The sequence below is a fragment of the Montipora capricornis genome, chromosome 7 (genome assembly GCF_036669925.1).
Source record: "Montipora capricornis isolate CH-2021 chromosome 7, ASM3666992v2, whole genome shotgun sequence".
NCBI lineage: Eukaryota > Metazoa > Cnidaria > Anthozoa > Scleractinia > Acroporidae > Montipora > Montipora capricornis.
The window spans coordinates 40571808-40597599 of record NC_090889.1 but is presented as its reverse complement, the minus strand read 5'-3'; the positions used below and the strand labels follow the sequence as shown (position 1 = coordinate 40597599).

At 40.0% G+C, this 25792-nt stretch overlaps 3 protein-coding genes across 3 annotated transcripts; 2 read left to right on the top strand and 1 right to left on the bottom strand.

The window, feature by feature from the left end:
- Positions 1-231: 231 nt before the first annotated feature.
- On the bottom strand, positions 232-6176 carry LOC138057029 (uncharacterized). Its single transcript, XM_068903032.1, has 4 exons — positions 6141-6176; positions 5495-5623; positions 4697-4804; positions 232-364 (listed from the first exon to the last, which is right to left on the bottom strand). Exons 2-4 carry the CDS (start codon positions 5537-5539, stop codon positions 278-280), a joined length of 240 nt encoding a protein of 79 aa, XP_068759133.1. The 5' UTR covers positions 5540-5623; positions 6141-6176; the 3' UTR covers positions 232-277.
- A 3752-nt stretch (positions 6177-9928) lies between these two features.
- On the top strand, positions 9929-18757 carry LOC138055967 (E3 ubiquitin-protein ligase TRIM71-like). Its single transcript, XM_068901826.1, has 5 exons — positions 9929-10271; positions 13671-13712; positions 14191-14315; positions 14828-14874; positions 15793-18757. The coding sequence occupies exons 1-5, from the start codon at positions 9929-9931 to the stop codon at positions 16952-16954; spliced, it is 1719 nt and encodes a 572-aa protein (XP_068757927.1). The 3' UTR covers positions 16955-18757.
- Positions 17150-17932, top strand: LOC138055966 (E3 ubiquitin-protein ligase TRIM71-like). The gene has a single exon (XM_068901825.1). It carries the CDS (start codon positions 17150-17152, stop codon positions 17930-17932), a length of 783 nt encoding a protein of 260 aa, XP_068757926.1.
- Positions 18758-25792: the final 7035 nt, after the last annotated feature.

Below are 25792 nucleotides of genomic sequence, written 5' to 3'. Positions count from 1 at the left end.
ACAGTACAACAATAGTCTAAGTGAGGCAAAAGATAAGCATTGTACACACTTATTTTAGCATCTGTGTCAATTAATTTCTTATGCCTTTGCAAGACCCGAATCTGGTTACCAACCTTACGTGCAATATCAGCCATATGCTTATCAAAATTTAAATCCTTATCAAGAGTTACACCTAAAAGTTTAATATCCTCAGCAAGACTAATCTCATCCCTACCTATCCTAAAACAGGGTGCGTTCATGCTCTCTCCTTACTTCATGGTGATACACTTGTCTGGATTCACCACAAGGCCATTGGAGCAGAACCAGGAATTTGCAGCAAAAAATCAGTCTGCAGATGCCCATGTAATTGGAAGGCAAAATTTACCTATATTAAATATTTGTGTATCATCAGCTATGAACTAATCTTGGACTGAAGCCCAATTAGTAACAAATCATTAAGGAAATATTAAAAAGAAGAGGGACTAAGTAAGACCCTTGTGGAATAACTCTTATAAGTCGGCTCAAGTAAAAATTTAACTCTCTGAAAACGATCTGTAACATAATCCACTATAAGCGAACAACTATTACTTGATAATCCATAAGAAGCAAGTTCAGCTACAGGCCAGCTGACAAAAACTGAGACAGCTTATCCCCAAAAGCATGTTTCAACTGACTTCCAAAAAGCCGCTCAAAGACATTGCATGATATTATTAATTTATATACGTATAGGAAATGTATTCCTCAAGGAGCCTATTTTTATGAACAAGGGTTTTTTTGAGACAATTAAGAATAACAAATACGCAAAAAAACGATCGGTGTTTCGACTGCGCATCGGTCAAGCCTATTTTGTTCACAGAAACATTAAGGAATTCAGCAGGAAAAGGAAACAAACAGCGGTTACAAACGAATGAAGGGGTAGTTTCTAAAGAAACTATGGTGCTGCGTCGGTGGGGAAGTAGTATACAAAAATTTGGTTTATCAACGGTGTTGATAATGTAAATTGACCACCGTACAGAGATTCTAAAAGCTCGTCAGAGCGAATCGAGGGATTATGGGTTACGTGTAGTTTTTATAGTAGAGTAGGAGCTACGCTATTGGTGGTAACATGGCAACGTGAAAAATAGGAATATATTAGTTAAATGAAAAGCGTTCGTTAATACCGTGAGGATTAAGGGTGCCGATTTGAAAGATGAATTTTTGTTCCAGATTCTTGCGGCTTTCCGTCGTACCTAGATGTAGGGAAAGGCCGCAGATAGCCATGTGTTTTTTGGAGTGGTTAGGCAGATTAAAATGGCGAGCGACTGGCTTAGATGCATCCTTGTCATTCTTCTCAACGTCGCGAAGGTGTTCGCGGAATCGGTCACCTAGTCGTCTACCTGTCTCACCAATGTATAATTTATTGCATAACGTACAGGTTATGCAATAAATGACATTTGCGGAGGTACATGTGAAACGATCGGTGATCTTAACAGATCGCTTAGGTCCCGATATCTTGCTAGTGTTAACAATAAAAAGACAAGTTTTGCATCGTGAGCGCGCGCATTTGAAAGTGCCGGGTTGCTCGTTGGTTTTGAGGGCGCTTCTAGCTGAAGAGTTGCCTACGAGTTTGTCGCGTTTGAATGAAATAAGTGGAGGTTGCGAAAAGATTCTACCAGTCTCGGGATCATTTTGGAGTAATTTAAAATTACTAAGAATGATGCTTTTGACTGCGTGATTATGAGGATGGAAAGTGAGGGTGAATGGAATTCTGTCATGCTTATCTTTCTGTGACGTTTGTAGTGACGACTGTCGATCAAATTGTTGGGCGCGATGATGGCCCGCTTTGACCACGGAGACAGGATAGCCACGTTTTCGAAGAACTGGCACATCTCCTCTGATTTGCTGGAAAAATCGGAGTCATCACTACATAGACGTCGAAGTCTAAGAAACTGAGAATAAGGAATGGAGTTCTTGACATGTGATGGATGTGACGATGAATACAACAAATAACTGTGTGAATCAGTAGGTTTGTAGTGCACACTAGTACATAGCACGTTGCCTCTAATAGAAACTTTGATATCTAGGAAAGCCAATGAAGTTTCCGAAATTTCCCAGGTATATTTAAGAGCCGGATGAAAAGAGTTGACGGAGGTTATAAATTGATCGAGTTCTTCTCTGCTGGATGAAATAGCGCCGATGCAGTCGTCGATGTAGCGGCCGTAGAGTTCAGGTTTGGGGCCGTTGTACTGATTAAAAAATTGGTGTTCAACATATCCTACAAAAAGATTGGCATAGCTAGGTCCCATTCTTGTGCCCATCGCTACACCATTAATTTGTTTGTAATAGTTGCCGGCGAATGAAAAACAGTTAAGCGTTAAAACTAGTTCGGCAAGGCGGAGGAGCGTTTCCGAGCTAGGTTCTTTGACAGTGCGTTGATCGAAAAAGTGTTTAAGTGCTTGAAGACCTTCGCTGTTAGGAATGACTGTGTATAGAGATGTAATGTCCATGGTGAAAATAAGTTTGTCTTGGCCGGAGAAATTGAAACCGCGGAAAATTTGTAGTGCGTGTGTACTGTCTTTAATGTATGATGGCAAAGATTTGACGATAGGCGTCATAATCCTGTCTAAGTAGCTAGAAATGAGTTCGGTGGGGCAACTACAGGCAGAAACGATAGGTCGACCTGGGTTGTTGGGTTTGTGAATTTTAGGCAAGAAGTAAATGCACGAAGTTCTAGGGGTGTTGATGATGAGATTAGTGGCAGTGTCCGGTAATTCTTGATTAACTATAAGATTTTGAATGGTGTCTTTGACAAGTTTTTGATTGTTGGAAGTGAGATCTTTAGAGATTTTGGCATAAAACGAAGTATCCGAAAGTTGCCGCAAAGCTTCTTATTGGTAAATGTCGGACCGCCAGACAACTACCGCGCCGCCTTTGTCGGCCGATTTGACAACTATGTCGTTGCGTTTACTAAGATTTTTAAGCGCCGCCCATTTTCATTTTATACTTGACGTTTCGTATGTTGCAACATACATCATCAGAAGTGACGGTTAAAACTGTTACACAAAATTTTAAAAAACTAGAGCGAGGCACTGGTGACTAGTTAAAAAGTGTGATAACAAAATCGTAACTTCCGGTAGTTGATACTTCCGGAAGAAATTAATAAAGAAAAAGCTTCTCACTACCAACGTTTTCATTAAGAGAGGGTTTTAAGTCACTGATTAATAGCGTTTCTTTAATTTTACACCGCAAGTCGGACTTTCCAGATGCGAGGATTTCAAAATGGTCCCATTTGATGTTATGACCGGTAGAAATAGTATGGTCTGCAACAGCAGAGGCGTGGCCGACTTGTGTAAGAGCTTTGAAATGCTCAGACTTCCTGTCATGCAATCTTCTTTTTGTTTTGCCGATGTAGAAGGAATCATAGTCCCAACAATTGGCTTTGTATACTATTTTAGATCTTTGAGAACGACTGAAACGATCTTTGTAAGGAAAAAAAAGACTTAACCCTCTAAGTGTTTTGAAAAATAACCCTAAGATTGACACAGCCCTAAAACTTACTAATACAAGATTTAACACGTCGACTGTGATTCCTTATACATCGGCAAAACAAAAAGAATATTGCATGACAGGAAGTCCGAGCATTTCAAAGCTCTTACACAAGTCGGCCACGCCTCTGCTGTTGCAGACCATACTGTTTCTACCGGTCATACATCAAATGGGACCATTTTGAAATCCTCGCAACAGGAAAGTCCGACTTGCAGTGTAAAATTAAAGAAACGCTATTAATCAGTGACTTAAAACCCTTTCTTAATGAAAACGTTGGTAGTGAGAAGCTTTTTCTTATTAATTTCTTCCAGAAGTATCAACTACCGGAAGTTACGATTTTGTTATCACACTTTTTAACTAGTCACCAGTGCCTCGCGCTAGTTTTTTAAAATTTTGTGTAACATTTTTAACCGTCACTTCTGATGATGTATGTTGCAACATACGAAACGTCAGTATAAAATGAAAAAGTTTGTAACCGTTGTTTGTTTTCTTTTCCTGCTGAAATTGAAATGGCCAAAGGACAAAAGTATTTATTAAGGAATTCCGCACAATTTAAGTTAGTTCCCGCACAATTTTAATTCGTTTTCCGCACCCCCACACTCGGGGATACTCGGAAAGAAAACGAATGCTCCCGAACAGGAGTCGATAACCTTCCGATAACTAGTTTGGGTGCTCTACCACTCAGGGCTACAGGAGACCCATGGGAGCCACGCCATTAAAATGCGTTCAGATTACAAATTGGGGAAATCAACTCAACTCACATCAAATGTTGGTTTTTGAAAACCTCTTATACCTGGGAAACAAACTGGGAATGCATTGGCTCCGATCTTCTCCCCCTTTCCCCCCCCCCCCCCCCCCCCCCTCTTTCCCCACTTCTTCTCTCAACAAATTCGGTTCGAAATTTGAAGGTTCTTGGTCCAGCGTAAGATAAGTGTCCGGGAGTGAACATTTTCATAGCCTGATTAATTTGAACCTGGCAAAGTTTCCATGGAAACTAAAGAATCAAGTGTGTTGTAGCTAAGAATTTAGTTCTGGTTGTCTTAGTAACGAATCTACCTAAGAGATATTTCACTTGGCTCCAAATTAATCATTTGTACAAAAAGAAGAGTGTTCCTGGCTTGCTTGCTTCAGTCAACTTTTATTACGTTTTTTCCGTACTTAACAATTTACGACAAAAAAATGAAACTCATACCTCTTGATGAACATAGCATGTTGAATACACGACTCTCTTTACCAAAGGAAAGGACAACGCATGGTTCAAGACTGATAACTGAAACGTCGCCAGAGATTCAAGTCTGTTCTACGGAGGTAGCGAAAGAGAAAATCAAAATAATACAAAGAAACTATAACAAAAGATACATTTTCAAGAATACTGTGGAGAAAATATAGCAATTGTGTGGAGAAGCCTGAAAAATGTAGGACTTCAACGGGGTTTGAACCTGTGACCTCGCGATGCTGATGCCATGCTCTATAACCAACTGAGCTATGAAGCCACCGATATTGGGAGCTGGTCATTTGGGGGTTCAAATGTTCCCGTGTCGGAATAAATGAACGAACGAAATGATATATGAAATGAATCATATATTGAACTGCAGATATAAAATCAAGCGAAGCTATGATCCTCACAGTTACGAATGCAATTTTATTAGCAATTGCATAGCTTTATTTGAATGCATACCCGCAGTTCATTATATCATTCATTTCATATATCATTTCGTTCGTTAATAATAGCAGTAATCAAAGATTCATGATCATAACGCAAAGCAAGAACACTAAATTGTGTGCAAAGTGCTGAAAAACGAATCCCAAAAATGTAAGAAAATGAATGCGAATGTAGCACCCCATTTTTAATCCAATCACCCAATGTAGCTTTGGAAAACACAACTAACATTCGCTACATTACATATGACACTCTATGGAAAACCTCTTTTTTAGCTAGCACATTTGCCAGAACATTAAGCCTTACTGACAAATAAAGCTGAGTATGTACCTTTTTCTCAGCTGTTTCTTGTTCTTGATCTACAAGTAAATCCATTCTGGTCGTGATACCAGACCCACTGCAAGATGGATCAACCACAATGTACTCAACTTTGCTGTATTTCTCGTCAAAGGGATCAACCTGACACATTCCAAATTAAAGGATTTGACGAGAACATGGGCATACAGTGAATCAACTAACCGAGTTCGAGGTCCATACTGTAAAATTACGGACTGCTTCGCGCTTGGGTCATAAATCGACGGGAAAATACAAGGATCCGTAATTTTACAGTACCGACCACGAAAATGAGGTTAGTAAGATGTTTATTATATCTCTCTGGTTATGTATGGTAATCTGAGCCGTGAGGGAAAGGAAACTAGTTTTAATAGCCAATCACAGGGCACGTACTATCTGAGAGATATAATAAAAATGGATTATTGTACAACGTGATTAAGATGGAATAATTTTGAAATCCTCACAATTAGCATAAAGTTATAAACCTTGAAGTGGTCTTTTGTAGCTATTACTTTTACTCAAAATGGCTAATATAAAGTTTATTCCTGGTATTGTCGTTGCCATTGTCAAGTGTTTTAGATTTGAACTCCCTTCTACAAAGAGTTCAGTTGCATTGACAGAGAGACACTAACTTAATACCAACCTCCAGAAAACTACAGTATGTCGTTGTAACACATTCTACGCCAGTTGTTTTTATCAGCTTTCCATAACTGATAGCCTTTTCTTATCAGCTTTTAGTTAGAGCCAGCCATCCCAGAAATTAATATTTTTCTGAGATTGAGATTTAACAGGAGCCCAGGCCATTACCTGGAGCCTCCATACGTATTATATAATTGAGTCAACCATGTCCCATATCTTTTTATTCTTAGAACTACCAGATATTTTCATCATTTTGAAATACCATCGTGTTTCGAGTGTGCTGCAAGTGATGTAATTAGTGGCCGCCCATAAGTCTCCGATGATTGGCTATTGTGAAAACACCCGCGAAAACCCCCCTGGAAGGTGCTTCTAAAAACAAAGAGATACGGGACGGGGTTGACTCAGGGGCCGATTACATGAACCGGGCCAGCCCGGTCAGCCGGGCTGGTCGGGTTTGCTGAGTTGAGTTTCAGCCCGGTATTACATGAGGTGGGAAGGGGAGCCAGTACGGCTTGGGTTAAATTTAGAATATGTCGCGTGATAAAAGATTACAACAAGAGGAGAAGTTTGTCTCTTTAAATTGGTATTTAAATTCACCATTCTAAAATTTAAAGAAGCTTTAAGGTTTGCTCTGTTATTCATTTTTTATTTAAACATAAAAAAAATAGTATTCCGTTGGCTATTTTGCTCTAAAGTGCAATAATGTGCTTAGAAATCGCTGGCCCGGCTAACCGGGCTGTTCCGGTTAACGCGATTACTCGGAAAAATCTCATCGTAATGCCGGAATCTCGGCTAACCGAGCTGAGCTTTTTCCATGTAATCGCAAACTTGAGTTTTGGTGTTTTTCTCAGACGTGCCGGCATCTTGGCTAAACGAGCCATCCCGCCTAACCGGGCCAACCCGGCTCATGTAATCGGCCCCTCAGAGTGTTAATATAGAAGATGGAGGCTCAAGATAATGGGCTCCTGGATTTAACCAAAAATCTCTTTTTAGAGTCAGAGTTTTTAGAAACTTCCTGGTATTGATCAATGTGCTACTCCCTTGTCATTTTGGCGTTATAATATGGGGAGCCTAAGCAAACGCGTTTTTGATACCCTGACGGCAACCGGAAGTGAGCTGTTTTCTTTTTAAACTTGTCTTCACACAACGGAATTTATATTGCTAAGTATCTTTTCTCCATTAGAGATGATTAGTATAAATATCTGGGAGACCCCTCTGTCCTGGCACGCGAAATGTTCTCTTCCGGTGACCGTCTGCGTCTCAAAAACGCGCGAGCTTTAAGCTCCCTAATGGCATGATTGTTATATAACGGAAGTGCTAAATTCCAGGGAATACACTGTATGTATTAGGGGGCTTTTAGGGAATCCCGATATACGGGAAATGTGATGTGAATCGAGTCTTCCATGTTATTTGTTCATGTTCAGTAAATGATGTTTTTTCGCCTCATTAACACATGGCCCATACGGCATTGAGCAGGGGCACCCAACGAATCTGTTCCTCACATTATCTGTTCCCCAGAGGAATCTTGCTGGCTGGCAAAAAAACAGGTGTTTCGATGAGCTGGCTCGGAAATTTTGTTATTGATTGACCTGGGATACCCCGAGCTGGGAAGAAGACTGAGGACGACTAAAAAAAAAAAAAAGAAAAGAAAAAGAACCCCTTCCTTCTCCCAGAGAGTAGTCACAAACATACGACGGCTGGTCAGAGTGATTGGGCTCGCGGTTTTGTCGCTTTTGTTCGGTCGTTTTGGATCGAGGGATTTGAAAGCGCGCAGAATTCCTGGCTGGGAGATAAATTTGATCAGCTGGCTGGGAAACCAACCAATTTTATCTAGCTGGCTGGGAAATTTCTTGTGTGTCTTGCTGGGAAAAAGGAACAGATAATGTTTTCCCAGCAACACTGAAAAACACCTGAAAATGCCTTAATAACATTTATTTTCATTAACTGGGGTATAATAATACATTTTACAACAAATTGGTCGTTGGGTGCCCCTGACTGAGCGCCCTTTCATTGTAAATCTATTGGGAAAATCCCCGTATGAGGGGCGTACGCATTAGCGCAACCAGGGCCGGAAAAAGCCGCACGGCTCTGCTAGGAACGCGTACTGCTCCGTACGATGCGGTTTTAGAGGATTTCGTAGCTTTTACTCTCAGCAAAGAAAATGCAAACAACACATTAGATAAATTTTCTATGCAAATATTTGTCACTTATTCGTCCATAACTAGTTTAAGAAGCTCATATGATAAAATTCTTATTGACTGAGTTTAGGTTGGGCCGGACTGGAAAAAAATTGGCTCTAGGTAATGGTGCACGGACCTTGCCGCGCTCGGTCCGTACGCCATGACCTCAGGCCAAATATTTTCCCATCCCGCCCTCCCACTCAGTACAAAATTATACATTCTTTGCCACTTGCTGCTGTTTCCCCCAACACATCAGAATGACCATTATCAGGAGGAGGCCGCCGTATATGAAAAAACCTACGTCCACAAGTGTTTTCGAATCGTATTTGCCCGTCCACACGAATTAACGAAAATGATTCGAAAAAGCTAACGTCTACCTATTAGCCAATAGCAAAAATACCATAATACTCTTTGTTTGACGCCATAGAGAGAGCATGCGCACACATGTTTTATTAGCCAATATAAAAAATACCATAATAGTGTTTGTTTGTCTCTCCAAAATCATAAGCATTGTTTCCAGTTTCTCTTGGGACCATTATAAGCCCCAAGAGAAAATAAAAACAATGCTTATGCAGAATTTTGGAAAGACAAGCAAAGAGCATGGTATAAAACATGCGTGGGCATGCACTCTCTATGGTATCATGAGCCTCTGATGTCATAGTATTCGAAAACCTCCTGTACGAATACGATACGTGTTCTGTGACCGACAACACTATATTCGTGTTTTCACGTGAGGTCACGGCGGCCATGTCGGTGTCCCTAACCAACGGAACGGCAGCCATGTTGGTGTACCCAACTAATCCTCCTGGAATTGAGCTCTATTATCATGCAAACCTTTTCTTTTGCTTTGTTGGAAAAACAAGGTTACTGACCACGTTGGGTGAAAACCCTCTACAACCATCTGTGGACATCGTTGGCTAGCTTGTTTCTCAGTTGGCTATGCGCCGTAAAGAAGTTATCCTTAAAACTTTGAAATAACTCTATCCTGATGAAATTCAACAACAAAATTGGCTTTAATTTTGAGCCAGTAATCTTTTATACTCTTACTTGTGGCTTGTATTTGCTTTCAAGTCAACTTGCGTAACCTCAGTGCTGCATGGCAAACGAAGAGATAAAGCACTTCGGGCTAATCCCCGGTGTAAAAGCCTGCGAAACTCACAGATGACATACCACAAAGGAAAACAAAAGAGCAAAAAACATCACACAATGACCTAACCCCACCGCGAGCTAACAAAACAAAGAAAAAGTTTTACAGGTTTATACGCCGAGGTAAACCCGCACTTCGATCTTTGAATCCACTGCAGTTGAACGCTACAAATATGTGAGAATATATTTTTTCCTACTATATAATTACAGTTAATTAATATGATATATTTTATTTTTATACTTAAATTACTAAAACAAATGTATTAGATCAACTTGCCTACACTAACCAAAGACCTTGATCAAAACGATTCCTATATTCAATGAGGTAGTGGCCGACGGGAAAGACTACGACGTGATACGTACTGTTAACTAAAGAATCCTTAATAAATGTATTGCTATGCTGTTATTCAAATAATAAAATAATCTCAATTGACCAACATAAATTCAACTTGAACTAGAATTCAAAATGGAGTCAGCTTCGTGCGTCACCTCGTCCATGTCCGTGCCTGCGCGTTTTTGCCTTCATACGCAATCTCGTTCCCAGAGTCCTCGGGCTTTTTGGTCAGCGGGTGCGCTCGTGGAAAGACTCTGGGATACTGGACTCCATTTTCGAGAATGTGGGTTCCGGTCTTATTGCGCATGCTTGAGTTTAATCGGAAATAGAAACGAGAAAACAGTAAACAATAGAAAGGGCGGATTGAAAGTGTTCGAGAAACAAAACTTTAGCTTTACACACCATAAAAGTAACTGGAGAAATAATTATTTGCTTGCTGTAAGAGCGAGTGAAGATGAAACTTCTGACGCTTTCGGTAAGTGTATTTTTGGTGTTTCAGCGTGCATTCCATCGTGCAGAATACCATTATACAAGCAACACAATCAACAATTTTTTGTGGAAACGACAGGAATGTCCTCTTCTACTACAATTTTATGTTTCCGTAATTCTGAATGGCTTCAAGAAGACCTTTTGTCCACGGATTTTTCATCAAAGGGACTGATGTAACGTTTACCCTCGGTACTTTTGCAACGGCAACAGTAATCAGTTTTTAGCAGCGTGGGAAAATTCCCGTACAGTATTAGACATAATTCAAACCTCGTCGTTTTACAATTTTTGTGATTGATATATTTCTGTGGTAGAAAAAACAAACAGCGCTGAAACTAGTTTTAAATTTTGAATCTTCCTCCAAATTCTGTGGTTTCCAAATTACTTACCGACTTCCTGGGGGACTTCCATTGTTATGTAAGCGACCAATAAAAAAAAATAGTTTTAAGTCCATTATTATCCCAGCGTCTTTCCGGGCGCTCACCCGCTGACCAAAAAGCCCGAGGACTCTGGGTACGAGATTACCTTTACGTCAATAAGGAGAGCTCCTGACGAAATCTCGTTCCCAGACCCCGCGCGTCTACTTAAAGAGAACATGCGCCTTTCATATTTCAGGAGGAGTTTAAGGAGTTTAAGAAGCGATGACGGCTACGACAGCGATAACGCCACAAGACTAGAACATCATTGGTTAACTTTTATTTCTGGAGAGCAGTTTTTATATGGGAATTCAGTTTCCCCATATTGCTTTCCTTTACCTATTGTACTTTTGTATATATATTTTCTTTTGTACATTGGTAAGAAGATTTACTATTAAACTTAAAAGAGGAAAATAATCGTGCGGCACGTATTTCAGTACATATTTTTGCGGGAACTGGATGTTTCTAAAGCCGCCCTCAAACGAGGAAACATTAGAGAGCTTTAGATTCTAGGACGAGAACGACTAAGAGGTAAATTACGAGATTTTCTCGTATAATAAGAGTGAGAACGTCGCACAAACCAGAGTCATTAGGAACTTTACGGTCTACGACGCGTTCGTCAACGAGAACGCCACGAAACAACAATATCATTGGTTAAAAGAGGAAAAATAATCGTGCTACACGTGTTGCACGCATTTTAGCACAAATTCGTGCGTTGCTCTGCACAATAACGACATGAAATTACCAAATTTGAGAATTTGACGACAACGCGAGGGCACAAATGTGAATCTATCATTTTCTACTTTTACCGTTGAAGCCGCTCGTACCAATTTATTTTTAGGATACTTCGCCCACATTGTACGACGCGAACGAGATGGCCTGAGCTCGAGAAACTTACGATAATTCAAAGTTACATTTTGAGGTGACTTTTCGTCGACGTCATCGTCGTTGATCGTAAAGTCCCTATTTTGGAGGGAAGAACGTGATACTGTCGTCATCTTAGTACGAGGTTTTGCAAAAATGTCGTCGTGTCAAAACAAGTCACCAACACGATAGCCGTTTTGGCATTTTTCGATCAGGAAACGGCTCCTTTACCAGCAATAAGAATAACTGAGCAACCTATGCTGCTAACAAAGAGTAAGATTAAACGAGGTATTTTCGCTAAAATCGAACAGAAAGGAAAGGAACTTTATTTAAGTGTCTAGTCGTTCTAGACGACTAGACACTTAAATAAAGTTCCTTTCCTTTGCTTTTCGTGACATAAAATACAATCCCACTCTGCAAGGAAAATGAATCTGCACACTGCAAACAAATGTCAACGCACCCTGTAACGAAAAAAAACTTAGCACACCGCAAACAAAATATCTTGGCACACTGCAAACAAAGTATCCTATTATTATTATTATTATTATTATTATTATTATCATTATTATATATTATTTATTATTATTATTACTATTATTATATTATTATTATTATTATTAAATACGAAACGGACCGTTTCCATGGTAATGGTCCGTACTGTAAAATCCCGACCGAACACCAGCCAATCAGAGTGCTCCATTTATCGTGAGAATTGCTTCCCAAATATAATAATAATAATAATAATAATAGAGAACTTTAGCAAAGAAAACGGTGACGACAACGAGAACGTTATAAATTTGCATATTTAGTGGGCAAAAACAATAGCTTAGCACTCGCCGCACGTGTATTTTTCAGTTTTGTGCATTTCTTTGCGGCTGTCTTCAAAACAACAACGAGAAATTGCCCAATTTGAGGTTTTATGGAGAACTTCAGCACTTAGAGATAAATTTTCATTAAGCGCCGCTCATAACGGTTTCATTTCTGAGGGACTACTACACCTTTGTCATAAAGCTTGGAATAGTCGCGAGGTGATTACAATAACGCGAATTTATGTTTTTAGATGACGTTCTCGTTGCCGTAACGACACATGCAGGTTAAGATGAAGCCAAATGAAATCGTACAAACCTGAGAAGGAAGCGGTTGGTGGGATAGATGCAGTACGATAGAGATTCTGCGATCTCGAGCACTGCAAATTGAAAGCATGGCAATAAAACAAAACTTACAATTCAGACCGATTCGCCATAAATCAAAATAAAAGGATGAAAAATATAAAACCTATCCTTACCTCAGTTTTCTGTGATAATTCCTGAGCATTTAATGCCTCAGAAATTGTTGCTGAGACGGCAGAGGAAAGCAGTCTTGTCAGGTCTCGTCTGTGCTCGTAAAAATCAAAACATTTGACCACGAGCCGGGAGGCATGAATTTCATGAGTTTGCGGTTATATTAAATCGCAAAAGTGCGATTTATAAATTGCAACATTACGAACCTTGCAATTCATAAATCGCAATGTTATCAACTTTTTCTTTTCGTGAAATCAGCCGGCAGTTGTCAAAACAAAAACTACATAAAAACTGCAAACGACTCCTTCCAAATCTAATCCGAATCTTCATACTCAGATCAGACAGGGACTATTTTAGAATCTGCCAAACAACTTGGCGTAATACACATTATTCATAAATGGCGGTCACATTTATAATTCTTTTGTCCAAGTGCAAATGCCTCATTTTAGAGCAAGAATTCTTTTCAATTCATTTAAAGGTATCGAGTCATGGTAGTCTAATTTGCACATTGACAAAAGAATCATAAATTGACCTCCAATTATGAAAAAGGTCTATAAAGTTCGTCCAGACGCATTATGCGTCTTTTGTCCGTCTTTACACTTACGCAGAAAAAATATTTGCCCAAGTTCGTCGCATACGGATTATGCGTCTTTCATGGTTCGTCCCGTCTTTACACTAGCCGGATAAAGTGAGAGAGAAAAAGAGGAGTCGTAACCGACGGTAATGCGATATCAAGTCTACCTTGTTTTGTTTTATGGAATCTTTTATTTTATGTTTCGAAACCTAAATGGTTTTTAAAGCATAGTTTTATACAGCTCTCGTTTCCAGGTCACCCGAAAGGAGGTGGCGTTCAAAGCGGTCGACCAGCAGGTGAGCTGGTATCAAGTTAGTGCGAACCAAGCACTTTTTAATACCAATTTTTATCATGAAATAACATGCTAGGATAAACCCAGTGAATGATACAGACTTTCAACCTGGTTTTTATTTTTGCTTTTTTAATAGTGACCTTATTCTCTAAAACTGTAAAATACATTCGTAAAGTAGTCTCTGCGCCAAAAAATATCAATTTTGAAGATTAAAAGTTTGAGTAATATCCACGTTTTTAAGTTCGCTTTTGGCTGCATGTTTTCATATCATACTGTCTTCAAAAAGCACGAAATGCAGTCTCGAACAACCTAGTTTTTTAAATTTCCCAGGGGACATGTTGTAGCTGTTTGTTGATAGCTGCTCCTGCCTGGATTATATATTTTACCTTTGTGACTTTGCGCAGTGTTTAATTTGTTTGCTGCTATATTTTTGCTCGCTAACCTTATTTTGGTTTCTGTTTTTTATTTTTTATTTTTAAAAGATCTCTTGCGGGACTGGCGCTTCACGGCGAATCTTCAGGTTCCATCATTGCAGTTAATGGTTCCTCGTCTGGTTGATATTGTGTTAGAGTCTAGCGTAGCAAACACAGCCTACAAGTACAGTCAGGTACCTCGATTCCTCAATGAAGGACAGGCATGTTGGCTGGAAGAATCCAAAGTCTAAGTTTCGTTATCTTGAAGCTGTGCCAGAACAGCTTATTGAGATTAATACTCGGTCTGTGAGCATTTAGTTCGTTTTCAGGGGTCCAGTAGGAGGGCCAGGCAGCCGTAGCCTACTTTAGTTCCTACCCAGATTTCCTGCCCCAATCTTGGTGAGGTTTTTTCTGGCCTCCGAGTGTCCGCTGCGGCGGATACGTGCTCGGCTTCCCTTGTATTGCATGAGCTGGGGTATCCAACCCCCGGGGACTGTTGTGTTGCCTATTTTTGAGTCTGTAATAAAGTCAGTGCTGGTTACCGCGGCACACTGGATAATTCGCCAAATCGTTGTTGTATTTTGTTGTTTACATGGTACGGTAAATAGCACAGAATTTATTTTGTTTTGGTGCAATGTCTTAAATCGTCACATAACCACTGTTGCTGCCGAATTCTCATGAATATTTTGTTCACCTTTGTTTTTAGAATTACGTTCTGTCACGCTTATATGTCGTTTTCGTAATCGTTATTCTGTTAGTTTTTCCCTGCATCATTTTGCCATTGTTTAGATCATTAGTATAAAATTTGCCGCTTTGCTTAAAAATTCATTCTCATTTTGTACTTCGGAGAGTGTGCGTAGTCTTGTTGAAGTTTTATCGTCCCTTGCTTTAGTTTGTTCCATTTTAAAAGCCATACAACGTTCAAAAGTATTATTTCTACTCGTCCTTTTTGTTTGTTTCGTCGTTTGTAATTCTTTTGTCGATTTCTGTCCACTTAGCTCATTGCGGTAACGTATTTGTGTTCGTTCGCAAATCAAATAAAATCGACAAAGTTGATCACATTGCGATTTATAAATCGCGAAGTTGGTAACCTTGCGATTTACAAATCGCAAAGTGCGTAATCTTTCGATTTGTAAATCGCAAAGTTGGGGATCGTGCGATTTATAATTCTCAAAGGTACTCAAATGTGTTAAGAGAAGCAGTATCGAAAGCGTTATACCATGGAATCTCGGTTTTGTAAAATGTTCAGCGCCTTTGTCCTAATTCGTTCATAAAGCCATTTCTATTATGCAAAGCTCCATGATCTCAGCCTACAAAACCTCACAATAGTCACCTATCTGCCCTCCTTTATCGCTTTAATTGTGTTATTTTCAAAGCTCGCTGGCTGCATAAAAGCCAAATTTCTGGGAATCAGAGAACCAAAACAAAACAATCAACAGACTCTTAAAACACATCGCAATGATTGGCTAATGGTCACCTGATTCCAAGAAAAGCTAAAGATAGAAATCACGAGACTTTGGAATTTCGTAGTCAACGGCACTCAGTTCGTGAAGGCGTGGAGATTAGCAATATGGATATCCCAAAGTTGCTTTTCAATCTTCGCGAAGAAGCCTCTTGTCCGGTGTGTCAAGACATCCTTAGAGATCCAAGATACCTTCCATGATTGAACAGTTTCTGTCTTAACTGTTTGATCAACTGGCATCGAGCTAGCGGCGGTGAAGTTAATTTGAGGTGTACGAAATGCCAAGGCCGTAGTAGAGTTCCTGCAAGCGGTGATTTGAAAGATCTTCCCACAAGCTTTTTTCTCAGCGGCTTCATCGATGCCCTAGCTGTTAAAGAATCTGACCAGACACAGATAACGTGCGGAAACTGCGACAAGAAAAGCTCTAAAACCTCGTACTGCTTCGAGTGTTGCAAGTTTTATTGTGATGAGTGTTTGATTGGGCACAACATCTGGCGAGGCTACAAAGATCACCGCGTTCTGGCCGTGAAAGATTTTCAAGAAAAAGACTATGAAATATTAGTCAAGCGACCCGTGTTTTGCTCAAGGAAGGGGCACGAGAAAGAAGAGCTCAAGTTTTTCTGCAAAATTTGTCCCGAAAACTCAGTTTGTCAAACTTGTGTCATCTTACATCACGCAGGACATAAAGTAACATTAATCCAAGAGGAAGCCGAAGCTCAAAAGATCGAGTTAGCAGGTCTAACTCAAACGCCGAGAAAAACCTTGAAAGCAAAGATGAAGATGGTCACTCAAATTGACGAGGAATACGCTCAGCTTGTTCAACGAAGCGAAGACATGCTAAGAAAAGTCGATGTTTTTGTTGATAATTTAATGAGGAGACTTCAAGAGGAAAGGCAAAATATCAAGGTAGCATTGGAAAACGAGACCAAGAAATTACTGGAGAGTCTAACGACCAAAAAAACAGCAATTCAGCAGGAAATGAAGGAGATCGAATCAGCGTTGGAAAAAGCTGAGAAACTTTTAAAACAAAGCACAGACGCCGAGGTGGTTCAGCTAAAGAAACCATTGCAAACCATTCTAGAACGGGTAGCAGAAGTGAAGCCAGTTGAGAGCGACCCTGAAAGCCTGTTTGAATTAAATTTTGTGGAAAATAACAATATCCTGGAGACAATCAACAGCGAAGGCATTGGTCTTTTGAAATTTCCAACTGACGCAAGCGAATCTGTTGCCGAAGGGAAAGGCCTTTGTGGAGGAACTGTTGGGCGTGAAGCTCAATTCAATTTAACGACGAGAAACGCGGCTGCCGAAAAGTGTTATAATAAGAATGACAATGTAATGGTAGACATGAGAGACGAGCGAGGGCAGGAATGAATAACCACATTTCTTGTTAATGACAACAAAGACGGGACCTACAAAATCAGCTATTTTCCTACATTTGAAGGTAAATGCAATTTCTCAGTTAAGGTAAACGGGCAACTTATCCGCGGTAGCCCTTTCTGTGTTGTGATTAAGCCTTTCAATGTCAAACCGGTTTTATCCTTTGGAAAACGAGGCTCGAGTGATGGGATGTTTGAGTTTCCTCGGGGGGTAGCAGTAAATACAAGTGATGAAATCTCAGTCACTTCCGAGCACAAGGTGCAGATATTTGACTGCAAGGGCAATTTTCTGAGATCCTTTGGTCGTCAGGGTAGCAACAAGGGACAGTTTCAAGACCCTTTCGGAATAGCTTTTGGTAAAGATAGGAATATTTATGTTGCAGACACCAACAACCATCGAATCCAAATTTTTAATGAGGAGGGGAGGTACTTGAGTATGTTTGGTGGGGAAGGAAGCCTTGGTAGCCAGCTCAAGAATCCTTTGGGTTTATCAGTGGATTCCAATGACAATATTATTGTGACTGATTTCGGTGACAAATTCATTAAGATCTTTTCCCCTGATGGAAAGTTTCTAACAAAGATAGGTGGACCGAGTTCTCTTAGTTCTCCTGATCATTGTGTTCAGTCTGGTGATTATCTCATGTTGTCAGACATTGGTGATCACAGTGTGAAAGTATTCACCCGGGAGGGGTACTATAAGTATCAGTTTGGCACAAGAGAGAAGGGGAATGGAGAGTTTGATCAACCCTTGTGTTTGTCAGTGACTAAATCAGGACATGTACTTGTCTGTGATCATTGGAATCATAGAGTGCAAGTCTTTGAAGTGAATGGTAAGTTTGTTGGTAAGTTTGGAAAACAGGGCAGCAACTTAGGAGAGTTTGAGAATCCAGTATCAGTAGCACTCCTCAGTAATGGCCAAATTGTTTTGTCTGACTATGGGAATCATCGCATTCAAATACTTCATGAACCTTGAGTAAACAAAAGCCAAGTAAAAATAATCTATTTAATTTATCTAAAGGAAGTTTGATTTCAGCTTTCATGAACCCTTTTTACTATCTGATTTGCTTGTAATTTGTTGAACTGTTTCTGTATTTTTGAGGGGTTTCACTTATAATGAGTATTCTACCGCTTTGTACCTGAGATTGATTTCTGTGAAAGGGAACAGAAGGTATAACCGTTTTTTTTTTTTGGATTGAAATTCATCTTTTAGGAAACCTACTTGTAAGAAAGCATGAATTTTTAGCAGGAATGAATAGCCCACTTTCGATATATTAAAATTCAGCCCTAAACAAAACGGACCATCTCGTGGCCTGGGTAATAAACTCATACAAATCCTTATAATTATTCCCCAGAGCCTCGAGATGATGCCTTTTGTTTAGTATTGGTCTTTCATATTGCCCAGTGAGTTCCGGTGTAGTTATCATTAACTGAGCCATGACTGACTAAAGTGCTTGACTTTAGGGGAGTAGTTTTCTTTGAAGCTTTGATTTGATTAATATTCATTTATATTCAACATTTTCGTAATAACCGCTTGCGTGACAGCAAATAATTGTAAATATAACGTTTGAGCTCTCAGTGTCTAAAAAAAGGCTGTTTCGTATATTTTAGTGTATATAAGCAAGTATGTACCCTTATTACTTAATAATAGGTTTGATATCAAAAGAAATGTACTGTGGAATCATTCTGCAGAAGCAATATGGTAGCTTTAGTAAGTATATTATCTTTATCATGATATTCAAGTGCTGTGAACCTGGTGATTGAAAGGTAGAAGAAGTGGAAATAAAGGTCTCATGTGAATATTTTGTATACTTTAGTGGTCTGTGTATATTTCCCTGGGGCTTGGGGTGTAGGGTGGCTGTAGGTAGGGATAGTTTCTGGGGGGAGGTGACAGTAAATCTCCTTCTGCGAAATATGGGTATTTTGGCTTTCTACAGAGCCTCTTTATAATAATCATTCGTAAGGCACGCCTTTGATGACACTCTAGTTCATCCGAAAAGGATGCTGGCAGCCCGTTGCGAAAACTTAAGCAGCAAATGTTGACAGTCTCGACTCGAAACTCGATCCGCGATCCTCGATGTTTCGAGAATCGGTGATCGAGATTAGAGAGTCGAGAACTGAGAATAGAGTTTTCGATGGTAAAGGCGAAAAGAAAATCGAGGTGAAACATAACTTCTTGAAAACAAAACAATGGTGTAGACAAAAGGGCTTGACAAGCGGTCCCCTTTATTTTGCACAACTGACAGACATCGAAGTATTTCTTCACGCTTGCGTCTATTATTTTTTTAGCACATCGCTCATGTTTTCTTGACTTCAGCGTTTATAACTGCTGAATTACCGGAGTACTATTGATAAACCCTAACCCGGAAGCTGAAAAATTATAGAAAACACATTTATAATGAGTCACGCATGCACACAATAAACTTTATTTGCACTCGAATTTAAAAGCAAATGCATGCTAATATCTCCGAACTATAAATAAATACTTAAATCTCAAAATAAAAGGAAATTCTGCAATAATTACTAGATAGCTTAATAAAGATGAAAATCAACGGCCACGAATGGTGCAGCAGTCAGTATCAAAATTCACTTTAAAAATTACAGACTTAAATTTACTTAATTTCTGGATTACTCTCATATGGTTTGCAAGAGAATTCCATATCTTACTATCGCAATACGACAACGGTATGAAGACCTCAACTAGTGGTGTTTGCTCCAGGCGCTATAAACTAGTTATCTCCCCGCAAATTATTGCTAGAATTCTGCGATGTGAATAACTTCAAATAGTTCGGGAACCAGCCCATGTAAAGCCTTATATACAAGAATTCAAATATTATAAATTCTCCTATTAAAAAAAGTGGGATGATTTATGTGCTCCAACAAGTCATCATATGGACTAATATGACATCATTATAAAATAAAGCGAAATTAAGTTTTTCCAATTTGTTTGAATTACGCCTACCACAGTAATGCCATTCAATAGAACAATAGTCTAAGTGAGGCAAAAGATAAGCATTATACAATCCAATCTTAGCATCTGTGTCAATTAATTTCTTATGCCTTTGCAAGACCCGCATCTGGTTGCCAACCAGTTACATGCAATATCAGCTTTTTGCTTATCAAAATTTAAATCCTTATCAAGAGTTACACCTAAAAGTTTTATATCCTCAGCAAGACTAATATCGTCCCTGCTTATCCTAAAACAGGATGCGTTCATGCTCTATTCTTGGGTTTCACTCACGTGATCAACCGCCATGTTTTTCAACGAAAACAAAAGAAGACGTTAGCATAACAATAGCTTTCAATTCCCGGAGGATTGGATCGGGACACCAACATGGCCGCCATTTCATTGCTTGGGGACACCAACATGGCGGCCGTGACTTCATGTGAAATCCAAGAATTCTCACTGGGGCCATCTCGTACAAACGCCCCAAATCCCTTCGGGATTCAAGGATAAAATTCCCACGCGCTCATAGTCTCCTGGGTGTTCGGTTTCACACAGCTTTTATATAAAGAGGCCTGTTTTGGCCTGGTTAATTCTCTTTTCGTTAAACGTTCGCCAGTCGATAGCTTGGCGTTTTTCTTTTTCCCGGTCATCGCTGTACCATCTTCGAAGATTTTCTTCGTTTTCCATGACGGACCAAGTTCCTGTTGTTCCCGCGGATGGGGCTGTTGCAGCGGCCGTTGACCGTTCAGCCGTCGCTGCCGTTGAGAACAACGCACAGAACGCTAACGGCAACGTGGTTCCTGCGCCCCAACCTGCAGCTCCGGAGCCCGAGGTTAGTGTTTCTCTTGTCGTTGTATTCGTTTAGCTTGGTTCTCGCTTCTGCGTTATTTGTATTAGTTTTCGCGTTTGTGCTACCAATTTAGTTTTCGCATCTGTGTACAGATTTACAATTCTCGCGTCTGTGTTACTACTTTCGCGTTTGTGTTACCACTTTAGTTGGCGCCTGTGTATCAATTCAGTTTTCACGTCTGTATACAACTTTAGTTTTCCGTCTGTGTGACAAGTTTGGGTTTCGCGTCTGTGTTACCGGTTTAGTTTTCGTGTCTGTGTGACAGGTCTGTGTGACATATTTAATTTTTCGTGTTTGTGTGACAACTGTGTGACAAGTCTGTGTGACAAATTTAGTTTTCGTGTCTGTGTGACCCAAGTTTAGTTTTCGCGTCTCTGTTACAAGTTTCTGTGTGACAGGTCTGTGTGACATATTTAATTTTTCGCGTTTGTGTGACAAATTTAGCTTTCCGTCTGTGTGACAAGTCTGTGTGACAAATTTAGTTTTCGCGTCTGTGTGACCCAAGTTTAGTTTTCGCGTCTCTGTTACAAGTTAAATCTTTTGAGTTTCTGTTACGAGTTTAGTTTTTTTGCGTCTTGTGTGACAAGTTTGGTCTTCGCGTCTGTGTGACAAGATTTTTCACCTGCGTGTGGAGCTTTCACTTTTTTCTCATTTTTTCCTTATCCCTTTGTAGGGTTATGAGGACCTTCGCCAAATAGTAGAGTCTTTGCAATCGGCCCTTAATGTTTCTAAAGTTATTCAGTCCTTGGAATCAGTTAGACTCCTCGTCTGTCGTCCTGCCCCGCTTCTCGATCCTTTCGCCCTCCTTGCGGCCTTGGAACAACTGTCAGACCACGCTAGCGACGCGAACCACCGTCAACGCAAAGTTTGATGCTATTTTTAAAGAGTTCTCCCCCCCCCCCCCCCCCCCTCCTTGCAAACTGCAACTCACTTGCTGAAGTGGTGCTGCAACTCGTTGTGGATAAGGAGGAAAGAGATGTGGCTTCCCAGATCCGAAAGATTTTAAGTCACGCCACAGTACTACCGGCCAGGAACCTTTATTAGGCGCTGTTTTAATTGCAGAAAAGTTGGTCATTTTGCTAGGTATTGCCCATTAGTCTCCGAAGTTGTTAAAAAGTGGCGTATCTTTGCTATATGTTGGAGTTTCGGTGCCTTTGATCGTTTGCCTTGTTAGTTATCTCGGTGTTCTTCTGTACTGAAGTCCACGCCACATTATTTGCTTTGTCTATTACTTTGTGTTTGTTTCGCTTGTCTTATTTCTTTCCAAGCTAACCGCTGGTATCCCTTCGAAAGGGTCTTCTTACGCCCTTAATTGCTCTGTCCTTGGACGGGGTATTTCGGGCCTGCTTCGCGGTTGGCTTTTCCCCTCTTCTATATCGTGTTTCATTGGCCCTTTTTTCGTTCCTTTTTTGTTTTAGACGCCCCCGTGCAAGAAACCTCGTTATGATTTTCGCCCGGACGAAGTCTCTTCAAATTTTGTTCAGTGGTGCAACTGGAAAGGGGAAAAGCCTCGCGTTGCAGGCCCGAACCCCTCGCCCTACATGGTTTCCAAGGTTGTAAAGTTTGCAATAACGCTTTTTGAGTTGTGGGGAGAGTTACGGTCATCCGTGTATTTTGTTGGGACCTTACCACCCTGCCTAGCTTTCGGGAGTAGCAGCCCTGAGTTCATTCCGGTAGTTGCACCAGATCGAAATTCTCATCATGTAAACCAATACAGAGCGAACATTAACCGGAGTAACTGCAGAATGTCCTGCTGCTTTGAAAAGTTACCCATAGATGCGTGCATGGCTACGCAGTCGCTTTGTATTATATCAAGTGTCTTCTAAGAGAATACGCGGATACGCTGAGGAAATCAACGCTCATCCCTGAAAAATAGTAAGTATCTTTCCAAGTGGACACGCAGATACACACTGTTGATCCCATGGAGGATTAACTATTATCCGATAAGCTTATCCTAAAGAGACAAAATAGATTTCCCTCCACCCAAATCCTCGAAAGAAACTTCTCCTCGAAATTTCACTTGGTTATTTTTTTTGGTCTGGATTCGGTGCATCACGTTGCCAACAACCCCAAGCGCGCTACAGCGATATTTCTCGTTACGTTACTCATTGTTATTCAGTAACAGAGAGTTTACGAAAGGAATACGGCTACGGAAACGACAACGCCAAAAAGCAGTAATATTATTAATTGAAAGAACCAAAATGATCGTGCTGCACGTGCGGCACGCTTCTTTGTACATCTCTCCCGAACTCGTCAAAACTACTACGCGAAATGACCAAATTTAAGGTTTTGACGACGATAACGTTGACAAACCACAGCGGTGAATCTTTCACTCTCACTCTTTACTTCAAATCTTTCTGTACTAATCCAGATAGAGGACACTTCGCCCATATTGTATAATATAAACAAGATGGAATAATCATGAAAGACTTAGAATAGCGCAAACTATATTTTGAAGTGACGTTTTCGTCCTTGCATGTGGCCGTCGTGCTTTCTTAAACTCCATATTAGGGAGCCTAAGCAACGACAACGGCGACGGCAACGAGAAGGACATCTCAAAATATAAATTTGCGTTATTTTAATCGCTTTCGTTTTCCTTAAATTTGTAAAGAGAACAAAAAAACAAAAATTTAGAAAAAGAAGTAGAGCCTAGAAGAAAATTGCTTGGGGACACTCGAACGAGAATCAGGCGACGAATGTGAATGCGAAAGCACAGACTTTCCCTCATATAACATTTTCTTTTTAATAGTTTCAGTAAATCATATTTGGATTCAGTTTGTAAACAAGTACGTGACCTCTTTCCATATACACATAACAACATCGCAAACAGTCGGAAACAGTTTGCGTTGGCTCGATCGCAAACACTGTCACTTAACGCGTTTGTGTTTGCGATTATGTTTTCTATATGCGTGATTGCTTTAGGCAACTTGCTCTCGTGACATCGTAAGAAAAGGACGCAAAAATAAAAGCAGAATTAGTTTTTGCGTAGTGTTCTACTTCTTATGTTGGAGTTGTTGTGAAGAAGAAGGCAGACAGGAAGTGTCAAGACACTGTTGTGTATCATGGTTGGGAGGGTTAAAAAGGGGGCCACAGTAATTGGCGCAAGCTGTTGTGGCGCTCTGTCACCTTGACTGGCAAAGTTAAATAAATAAACAAATTCACGCTGTTTTGAGGAGTATCCTCATTGCCACAATAGCACTCGGACGCCCTTTTCGTTACTTATACTTGCCTCAAATTCATCAAAACGTACCACGTGCACAAAAATATCGTCGAATCCAGTTTACGATTGTGTTTCCATAATTATCTTCGTTTCCTAGCTTTTACATTGAAACTCGTCGCCAACAAGACGTAACGATAGAAAATTATCTATCTCTTGCGTCTTGTTTCGATCATCGGCAATTGGTTGGGGATGAACGTAAAATGTGTTTCCATTTACGCAAACTGTTTGAGATCAAGCTCTCGTAAGGTCCTTGGGATTGTTTGCGACGGAGTTTAAGGGCCCACAGACGGATTTTTCGCGCGTTACTAAGGAAGTGAAAGGTTACCTCCGGTAACTGACGTCATCATATAATGAGCTGACAAGAAAACCCACTCACAAGCTAAAGTCACCGCACAAACTGTTGTTTCCATCAAAAGTTTTTCCTCGCCCTTCCTCGCGCTCGTTCTCAGATCAACTGCGCATGCGTAAACGAACTGACTTCCGGTTTGAGAAAAAAACTAAATTTCCGGCGGTTTTAAATTGAATTAATTTTTTTTTTTGCATGGAACGTTTCACCCCCAAATACAGAATATAGCTAAGCATTGATTTTTTTAAAATCATCTTTTTTGAAAAAGTTATGCGTATTTCAGTATCGTTTATGTCTTTAAAAAGAACATTTTTCAAAATAAAAAGAAAACCATGCTTAGCTGGATGCAAAAACGGATACAAATTATCAAACCATCGATTAAATACCCAAATTGCGTAGCACGGAGACAAATTTAGAGTTTTCTTTTATTGGTCACGTGACCATGGACGTGGTACGGTGACGTCATATTTAGGGTCATTGGCTTACAAAAGTTGGAAACTGACCAAAATAAATGTATTTATCATGGGTTACGTAACCTCCCTTGGGTGTTATGTGACACCAAGAGATTATAAAGGTAAGAGAAGTAATCCCTCATACTGGCCCTATTCCCATCGTAATCCCTCTTAGGTTATTTTTAGATGATATCAATTTTCCCGCGGACGTTACCGCGCGCGTTACGTGGAAGTTTCGTGGAGGAGGGGAAAGTGCAGCAAATTCTGTACTATGTCACTCTCCGTTTTCAAAATTGAGCTTCATGGCCTGATAAAATTCATTGTCTGTAAGATACAGGTTTCAAACATACATCCTTGGAATTGCTTAACTGTCTAGTTTACAGTGATACCAATTTGCAGAATTTCCCAATTCCAATCTATCAAACCCTGTTAAATAATTTTGACAGATGCAGATATGTTTACCTTGGTTGCATTGCGTTACTTTCTCATCGTCTACAAAATTCTGTCGCTTACAAAACTCGTCCCTGTCAAGATACAGTTTGCAATCATATATCATGGGAATCGGTTAACTGTATAATTCACTCTGATACCAATTTTACGATTGTCTAATGTAGGAAACCGTGTTAAATAATTTGTAAGAGGGAGCTATATTTTACGCGTGCGTTGCAAATTGACTTCAATCCGATCCTGTCATGTGTGGTACTGTTTGAAAGCGTTAGCTTTCTAATTTATGAATATCATAGAATTAAGTCACCTAAAGGTTGCCGGTTTACACTACACAATTTACCCTTGCCTTGCCTAGAGTAAAAGTTACCCTTGCCAATTTTCATCCTTGCCTTGCTGTTTTTTCCTGTCGTGTAAATGGGGTTCTAGTTTAAGTCCGCTAACAAAATCGAAAACGCGTTGACCAAGTCAGGAATATGTTACTTGGGTGACTGTAGTCCGCGATATTTCATTGTGTACAAAATTCTGTCGCCTATAAAACTCGTTACTTTCAAGATACAAGATGCAAAGACATATA

Excerpts from the sequence above, each read along its gene's own strand:
- LOC138055966 (XM_068901825.1), top strand. The coding sequence starts at position 17,150 with ATGTTTGAGTTTCCTCGGGGGGTAGCAGTAAATACAAGTGATGAAATC.
- LOC138055967 (XM_068901826.1), top strand. The coding sequence starts at position 9,929 with ATGGAGTCAGCTTCGTGCGTCACCTCGTCCATGTCCGTGCCTGCGCGT. Across the intron at positions 10,272-13,670 it reads TGAAACTTCTGACGCTTTCG|GTCACCCGAAAGGAGGTGGC; the intron begins GTAAGTGTATTT and ends TCTCGTTTCCAG. Across the intron at positions 13,713-14,190 it reads TCAAAGCGGTCGACCAGCAG|ATCTCTTGCGGGACTGGCGC; the intron begins GTGAGCTGGTAT and ends TATTTTTAAAAG.
- LOC138057029 (XM_068903032.1), bottom strand. The coding sequence starts at position 5,539 with ATGGATTTACTTGTAGATCAAGAACAAGAAACAGCTGAGAAAAAG. Across the intron at positions 4,805-5,494 it reads AAGAAACAGCTGAGAAAAAG|AACAGACTTGAATCTCTGGC; the intron begins GTACATACTCAG and ends CTACCTCCGTAG. Across the intron at positions 365-4,696 it reads CATGCTATGTTCATCAAGAG|GTAAATTTTGCCTTCCAATT; the intron begins GTATGAGTTTCA and ends TATTTAATATAG.